The sequence below is a fragment of the Antedon bifida genome, chromosome 5 (assembly GCF_963402885.1).
Source record: "Antedon bifida chromosome 5, ecAntBifi1.1, whole genome shotgun sequence".
Lineage (NCBI taxonomy): Eukaryota > Metazoa > Echinodermata > Crinoidea > Comatulida > Antedonidae > Antedon > Antedon bifida.
This window is the reverse complement of record NC_136230.1, coordinates 31,163,360-31,172,175: the sequence shown is the minus strand read 5'-3', so window position 1 is coordinate 31,172,175 and position 8,816 is coordinate 31,163,360. Positions and strand designations below refer to the sequence as shown.

General features: G+C 33.2%; 1 protein-coding gene across 2 annotated transcripts in view; it reads left to right on the top strand.

The window, feature by feature from the left end:
• Positions 1–1,346: 1,346 nt before the first annotated feature.
• Positions 1,347–8,816, top strand: part of LOC144842057 (WD repeat-containing protein 19-like) — a 27,039-nt gene continuing 19,569 nt past the window's right edge. Inside the window, exons 1-12 of one of the 2 annotated variants that reach the window (XM_078698410.1) lie at positions 1,347–1,437; positions 1,741–1,898; positions 2,355–2,579; positions 2,872–3,004; positions 3,563–3,643; positions 3,763–3,875; positions 4,089–4,262; positions 4,527–4,770; positions 5,246–5,360; positions 5,539–5,562; positions 7,819–7,925; positions 8,256–8,378. In XM_078698410.1, the coding sequence (XP_078554536.1) occupies positions 1,432–1,437; positions 1,741–1,898; positions 2,355–2,579; positions 2,872–3,004; positions 3,563–3,643; positions 3,763–3,875; positions 4,089–4,262; positions 4,527–4,770; positions 5,246–5,360; positions 5,539–5,562; positions 7,819–7,925; positions 8,256–8,378 (1,503 nt within the window). In that variant the 5' untranslated portion in view covers positions 1,347–1,431. The remainder of the gene's footprint in view (positions 1,438–1,740; positions 1,899–2,354; positions 2,580–2,871; positions 3,005–3,562; positions 3,644–3,762; positions 3,876–4,088; positions 4,263–4,526; positions 4,771–5,245; positions 5,361–5,538; positions 5,563–7,818; positions 7,926–8,255; positions 8,379–8,816) is intronic. The other variant, XM_078698411.1, reaches the window with a different exon arrangement.

Sequence of the window (8,816 nt, the reverse complement as noted above, 5' to 3'; positions counted from 1 at the left end):
ATTTGATCACCTCGTTTTGTAATTAGTAATAATGGCAATTCTGCATGATACACAATTTGTTGTTTTCAAAATGAGTGTTTCAATTGTGTAGAATAAACCGTATTCTTGTAAGTTACAATGAAGTATTGATTTGGATAAAGTGAGGACAAGTCAATCAGTGTAGGAAATGAACAACGCTATTGATATTGGCACCTTAATGAACGTGTACTTAAGAATATTAATATATTACTTAAACGTCAACCATTTACCAACTCGATATTATGAGCAATACAAACGAGAGATCAGACAACTGCAGTTATTACTAACTTGCGTCGTCGTGACGTGTGTGCGTGACGTGTAATTCTGTGTGCGCGCGTCTGATGAACTTGCGTTTTCTGCCGTTTGCACCGTAATAAATCTCGCGCGTTGAGAGACGAGACGACCAACCAATAAGGCAGAATATTGATGAATGAAGAAGTTATCGACACATTTTGATTTTTGACTGTTGGGATTTGACGTTCATCGTTAAAGAGCATTTCTCTCTTGGCATCGTACAAAGTCCTTTTAATATCATCATAAGCATCTCTCATCTCAGCGCATTATTAATAGTAGGCCTAGTGAAGACTGATTAATTTCTTTGTTCAAAATATTGTAATACTGAAACTTACACATTTCACTAAGTTCAAACGGGAGGTCAAGAGCTGCATTATTATCCTTTATGGCGATTTATGCATAAGATGGTGTTAGACGACAATATTACTAGCAAATATAGCCATTAAAATCATGGATTATTGACGAACAAGTTTACCATGGCTAGTGTATCGCAAACCGGCAATTCTGAACGCGAACCTTCCAGGAGTAAGCACGTGGAAGCAGTGATGAACACTCGACGACGTCACGAATACAGACGACAGCTATATGGGGATGATGATCAAACTAGAACACTAAATCAGGTATTGTCTGGTATAAGGAATAGTTTAAGGCCAAATTAATCAAATAGCAAGCGCGTAGTTTTGAGTGCGCAATTCAGATGTTCCCAAGGCCAGGGCCAATGATTTCTCAAAATGTTTGTCTAGTTTAGCTTTTTGCATACAGCACGTAGGCTATACAGTACCACTTTATAAGGTTTACTTTTAGGATTTTCCTTCTGCTTCAATTCGCCGCTGTCGATAAAAGTGGGGTTATTGTCAATGTTGTTGTAAAGAATAGATAGATTTTTAAAAACAACTCAGAAACTGGATTTCCCCTTTAAATGTCTTATAAAAAGTACATTGGCCAGATTATAGGAGGCGTACCTAATGTCGTTTATATGGATGTGTGATTTTTGCGCTTTGTGCGTGCCATATTAACATAGCTACTCAATAAACAAATTTATCAGACGACAAAACAAAAAACACGACGAAAACAATTGCAAAAACCTGGAAAATTAAATGAATTCTAGGTTTTGTAAAGATGAAGGTATAAAATATAATGATTTTACTACTTTAGTAAAAGCTAATGCTATAAACTCCTATTTTGTAAACATTTTTTTATCGATTATATTTCTAGGCTATCTACGAATGAGGGTTCCTCTCTTCTCTTTACGGCCGGACGGCGGCTCGAGGATGCTTGCACGTTTAGCAACCAACACAAACATGCTATAGGCCTAACACAATTGGGCCTAGCTAATTTAATCCTCAATAAAGTATCATGATTTGAAAACAAAAGGATGAAATAGCCTATATATATATTAGTGTTGTTGTTCCTTGTTTAATTTTTCAGAGAGTTTTTCAAATCACAGAAAAAACAAATGGAACGGGTGCAGTAAAGTTTGAATGGCAGAAAACACTTGGCAATTACTTGGCATCATCTGGCACCAGTAACACTGTCAACTTGTTTGACAGACATGGTGAACTTGTTGATGAAATTAACCTTCCGGGGTAAAGTTATTATTTAAAGTTCTACCAACCCAAAAGAAAGCTTGCTAATATGACTTAATGTTTTTTTTCTCAACAGTTTGACGAGGGTTGGCAATAGGCTAGATTATTTAGATAGAGTACTGAACTGTGTGTAGTACTGTACCTTAACATACTACAAAAGCTTAGGGGCCTGTTTATGCTAAGAAGCAAAAAAAAAAAAGAAATTAGAAAAGTTTTCATCCTTGAACTATGGAATAACCATGCATACTGTCTTAAAAAAAAATATTTTAAAAAATACAATCGAATTACGTCATAACCAGTTAAAAATCTTTTAATTGATTAGACTGAATACAACATAAATGCTCTCATACTGTAGTTCATTTATTTTATATAGGAAAAAATGTATATATTATCTAGACTATCTGTCATTGTTCTAACCATAAATATTATTTATTGTGACCTATTTTTTGTGTGTAGCATTTGCAACAGCCTTGAATGGGACAAAGATGGCGACACCTTAGCTGTGGTTTGTGAACGTAGCCCAGTCATCTTCCTATGGGATGCTAACAGCCATAAGACATCTCAACTGGACAGTGGGTTCAAAGATGGCCTCAGCTTTGTCCGATGGTCAAGAATTGGACCACAATTAGCTGTTGGTACCAGCAAAGGCAATCTCCTTATATATAACCACCAAACCTCAAGGTATGTACTCAATAAAGCTATAAGACTAAGTAGAATTAATTTGTTAATCCTATGCTCAAGTATAATCCCACCCCTAATTAGTCTAAATTTGGACATAAGACTTAAATGCAATGTATAATCTAACTCCCCAAATTTCATACCCAAGCCCTATTGGGACTGTTCTCGGTTATATGGTAATTTTCTTCAAACATACTCTATTAAATTTATATATTGTTTAATTTATTTTTATCATCTATGTTTAGTTCATCATTCATCTTGTTTTTCTTGATTTTTTTGTTGTTGAACATTTTAGGAAAGTTCCAATTCTTGGTAAACACACCAGAAAAATAACGTGTGGTGCCTGGAACAATAAGAACCTACTATGTCTCGGTAGTGAAGATAAGTCTATATCAATCAGTAACCAGGAGGGAGATACAATTAAACAGGTAGGCACACTTGAAGATGTCATTCATAGTTTTAAGAACAGAATTCACAGTTTTTTTTCCGCAGTTCTCTCCAATGAGAGATTGTTTTCAGTATATACGGGTCACCAGCCTTAAAATACAATAAATATTATAAAATACCATGAACATTAGATAGGTACAATTGACATGATCTCACATACAATGTGTAATTGTATGTGATAGTCTAATTAAAACCATAGTTAATGCACTTCCACAATCCAACCTATTGTATATCAGCTATGGTGCAAATTGATATTTTAAGATATGGAAGATGATATTGTTAATTTGCTGGTAAAAGTTTTTTTTTGTGTATGTTTTGTATTTGGATGTACTGTCCGAAATAAAGGAAATGAATGAATATATTATCAGCCAGCTACTATAGGCATATAACTATGTGTCAACCATAAAGTCAATTTATGACTGAAGCCACATGTTTAGCCATGTCCAAGGAAACTTTAAGGTTTATGGGTATAGATGCGTAAGGTTTTCAATTCTCAATAATCCGCTACACGTTTGAATTAATCTTTTTTTTTTCTTCAGACGCCTCTTCGTTCAGAACCACATGATATTCAATTTTCAGAAATGAAAGTTGATGAAAGAAGCCCCAATGGTGAAAATACAGTGAGTACACAAATTACTTCATTTCTCTATTTTTTAACTACAATCGTTTTGTAACTTTTCCATCACCTTTCTGTTAGTTATTTATCTCCTAAATACAATTTGTTTATTTCTTTACATAGGTAAGCATATGTTGTGGCCATAAAACCATATTCCTGTACAACCTGAATGACTCTGATAACCCGATTGAGCTTGCGTTTCAGCCACGTTATGGCAATGTTGTTGGATATAAATGGTATGTATGGCAAGCCAATGCTGCCAATAAATGGTTGTTCCATTATTATTATTGTGTTTTGAAGGGAATTTTTGTTATTGGAATAAAATGGGTAATTTATTTAATACATGTAAATATAATAATAATAATGTTCAATTTATATAGCGCAAAATGCCTCTAAGTGCTGAACAATAGAACAATTTAAAAAAAATACAATTTGTTTTTTAACTATAGGTATGGTGATGGGTACATTATGATTGGATTTTCCAATGGCTACCTCGTTGTGATCTCAACACATATAAGTGAGATCGGACAAGAGTTGTTCCAAGCTCGTAACCACAAAAACAATTTAACGTCAATCGCCATCTCCTTGTCTCTTAACAAAGCCGCATCGTGTGGAGATAACACGTAAGTGAAGAGGCCATCTTGTTAGTTTCTTACACAATTCATACTTGTCATTGAATTTTGTAAGTACATTGAGAGTTGAAAAAAGATATTTTTATCATATAAACAAGTTAGCAATGACATCTAGGTTCACAGATACAAAATGTATAAAGTATTTTTACAAAAGCTTACTGTCAGTATTCAAACAAATGTCTTATGAATATGTTTAGTCATCATCAACATCATATTATAAGGGTACAATGTTTAATAAATAATATGATCTTACAGCATTAAAATCCATGACTTGAGTGAGCTGAAAGAAATGTATGCTATTGTTGAGTTGGAAGATGAGACTAAAGGCTTGGGTAAGATGGCCTGGACTGATGATGGGCAGTTGCTAGCGGTCAGCTCCACTAGAGGCAGTGTCCATGTATATCTTACCAAGCTACCTGTGTTGGGAGATACATGGGGAACCCGTATTGCTTACCTCACCTCACTACTAGAAGTCACTGTTGTCAACCATGTTGACCAGGTAAAGAATAAAATTAAATCAAAGTTTTAAAATGATATGTTTTTGTCAGTCAGACATGATTATGTTAGGATATCGCTTTTTTATTATCTGTACTATGGACAATTTCACTTTAGCGTTTATATTTTGTTTTCATCAAATACTTAAATTTGAAGGTATGTTTAAAGGCTGTTTTCCACTAGGCGAATTAATTTCATATTGATATTTTCATCTACTTTTTGTGATGTGGAAAAATGCGCAACCAATCATAAATCAGGAATGTTCGATTCGTGTGAATATATTACACTAATGTAAAACAGACTTAAAGGAACCGTGTGTTATTTTGTATTTAAGATACCTTTTATTTTCACAAGATGAGAACATTTAAAACACCTTATTATAAAACATGTTATTATAATACAAAAATAACTAATAAACTGATTTTGCATTTTGTCACTCATATGTGCACCTTATAGCTACATCTCCCTACTTTTTTCAGGAACCAGCTTTCCCAATCAGCATAGAGGTTGAACCAACGTTTGTTGCCCTTGGTCCGTATCATCTTGTAGTTGGCATGAACAACAGAGCCTGGTTCTATGTACTTGGGACAAAAGGTATGAATAATCTATTTTAAGTCTTTTTATTTCAGTTTACCCTGTCATGTGGACTTATTTTTAGATAGTCTCAAAGCTAAGTGGTCTATCTTCAATATCCCAACCAATAGTGGTTCACTTATTGAGTTTTTACCTCCTGAATTAAAAATAATGTGTCAAAATTTTGTGTTCGTTTTAGATGAATATGAGGACACTTCAACCTGTAAGTTTTTTGTTTGGAATCAAGTGCCTTTTCACGTGTGTGTAATTGAGTGATTTTTAACATCAATACACACTTTCATGACATGGTTTTTAACATTGCATTATTCAACAATTGTAATAATATTTTATGCAGGATAAGACAATTAGTGATACCCTATCGCTATCAAGGAAACCATGCATAACAGATTTCAGATATCTCATTATTAAAGTGATGTCATCTTATATACATTAGTAGAACCCCCATTAAGGGGACACATTCAGTACCCAACAAAAGTGTCCCATTAATAGGAATGTTATAACATATAGCACTTACTATAGTAATCACCTCAAGTGCAGGGGTGTCCCAAAGAAGGGTTTCTACTGAAAATGCTTAAGTCAACCTACCTAACATCTGTCTTCATGTGTTCTTTAATATCACATATTTTTATTAACCTTCAACCAATATCACCATCCCATTGACCACAAGTATTATTTGTTGTACTGCACCTTGCTGTCAAATTTCACCTGTATATAATCTATCCATTTCATTTTTTATAGGATAAATGTGAAGTGATTTATAATTTATATGTACTGTATATGATTGAGTATAGTCCCAGAGTATAACATTTTCTGAAAAATGAGGGTTGGGATTGTACTGGGAGAGATTGTATCAACAATTGATTCCTAATTGTCCTAATTACAATAAATTAATTACAATTATTACACAGTAAAATATTTATTATTATTGGAATTGGAATATCATGGCATTGGCATACATATATAATATTGGCATATTGGCATTTATCTGCATTGTCGTATATTCATAACAATTTCCATCACATGGTCTTAATCTATGTAAACATTATTACCATTTGTTATTCAACATTTCCATTACGTGATTAGCATACAAATGATTGTAACAATCATACACAGTATTGAGCTTTTGAAATAATGATGACCAATGACCAAGGTGCGTCATGTCAATTCATTCTGCCCATAAAAAAGACGCGTGTCCTCTCTCCCCACCTCAACACAGTTGTGATGGTTTCTACAGTAGGTCTAGACGACAACCGATGACACATCAATTGACCTGATCTAGTTAGGTCAAGTCAAATGGCCGAGCGGTTAAGGCAGGGGCGCCGTTTACTTACCTAAAGAGCCAACAACATTGGCAAGTGTTCAAGGCCGCCTCGCTCCTAGTTCTGGTGGTAGAACAAGTCTTCTCGGATAAGGACTATAAACAGTAGGTCCAGTGTACACAGTTATAACCTGTGTGCACTTTTAAAAACCCAGTTCATTTTTCGAGAAGCGTAGTGGGTTACCCAGGTGAACTGGTTCACAAAATAGCCCATGTATCACTATCAGGGGGATTACCACCTATCTGATAGGACAGTGAATAATTTACTATTGGTAATTCTTGGCCACATGCCTAAAGACATAAAATTAAAAAAAAAAATAAAATAAAAGGTTAACTGACTCTATTATATGACTATGTTTGTCTTCATCAGTGATGCCAATGTCACATTAACAACATTATATTGGTCTTTATTTGAATGAGCAATACTTTTCTTTTTCCTGCTTAAAAATATTATAAACTTTTTAATCATCTTACTTTAGAGGAAGCGGACACAAGGTCTCTTTTTCAATTGTTTGTCCAGTTCTGTGAGTGACCATGCAAGACAATCTGTGTTATACAGTTATTCCATTGATTTGGATATTTGTTAAAAGTTTAATCCTTTGATTTTAATTTTTTTAAATTTCTTCTGTATTCATTAAAAAAAATTAACAATAAGAAGTCTTGTTTTATGTTCATTCATTTAATTTTGTTACTAATAAATAATTCAAAGAATTTAAAATTAACATTTTTAAGAATGGTTTTCAATAAAATGTATTTTTAGTTAAAATAGTTTTTATATTTTATTGTTTTTAAATAATGTCAAGAGTTTATTCATTTTCAAATCATAATTAATATCTTTTTTTATGTCTAATTATTAATAACAGATTTTTTTTATAATTATAAATATATTCACATAATATTAAATTTAGTAGCAGGTTTCTTGGTGTTGAATGTAACTGAAAATAAATTTTAAAAAAAAGTAACTTTAGTTCTTTAAAAGGCACTTGCCTTCCAAGCCATTCAGTTCCTTTTTGAGTTAGGTTTATGATTTTCACTCAACTCCCTAAGTCTATAAAATTTACTTTATGTAGAGGATTATGTTCTGTGTTCAAATATGAATATCAAAATTACAAATTATATGACAAACTACTTTAATTGCAGGGCCTGAGAAACTGAAGGACCGTGAGTACCTTGGAACAATAGTCAGTATGTCATTGAACGCTGATTACGTAGCTGTGGCGTTTGAAAACCAAGTCCAGTTGCATCTGGTGAGACAATATTTTTATTTGAGGTGGCACTATAGCTTTTATCAAGGGTCACAACCTCATAATTTTTTGAAGGCCAATTGTTTTTAATTGTGATTATTAAATGATTTATTAATAAAACCAGAAATACTTTGAAACAAATCAAAGGAAACTGTAGATGAAATAAAAATCTGTGACCAAAAGATGGAAACTTTTTATTTACGAACGAATCCAAAGGTAATTCTGGTTGGGTGAAGATTTTTGTCGTGCCTAAAACCTATATTTAAATTTATTTATTTCGTCACTGTTGAATGTGAATTGATTAGATTGTTTTATGTTATGGTTTAATTTCAGATTGAAACAGAAAGTGGAAGCACAAGTGAAGAGCGCGAGACAAGACTGTTCCCAGGCAAGGACAATGATGGCAAGGTTCTCTGCCATTGTCTCACTCCAGAGTTCCTCATATTTGGCACTGATGTACGTACATTTTATGTTATTCTAAAATTCCAATTTTGCTTAATATATCAGTGTTATATTACAAGCTTGTGTCAGACAGATAGTGCAAATTATTTAATTGTAGAAGTTAAGTATTTTTTAGGTCTTTAGAGCTGGCTACCTCAGACAAAGACTTTGTTTATGTAGAACATCTTGTGTATATGCTTTTCTTGTGAACAGGATTGCCACGTTTAAGAGGGATAGTGAATGAATTCGCTTATGGTTATCCTTGGTAATTTGCCTAAATATATAAAAGACATCAAGAATCTTTAACAGAGTGGTCACATACAATTTTTCATCATCCAATTTAAAAATTAACTTTACTTATTTTCCCACATGTACATGCCATTATTGTGTAAAGCTCCACTTTTAGGTAAACTCAAAATGTTCATTGTGTATATCAGCGTTAGCAAAATTGTT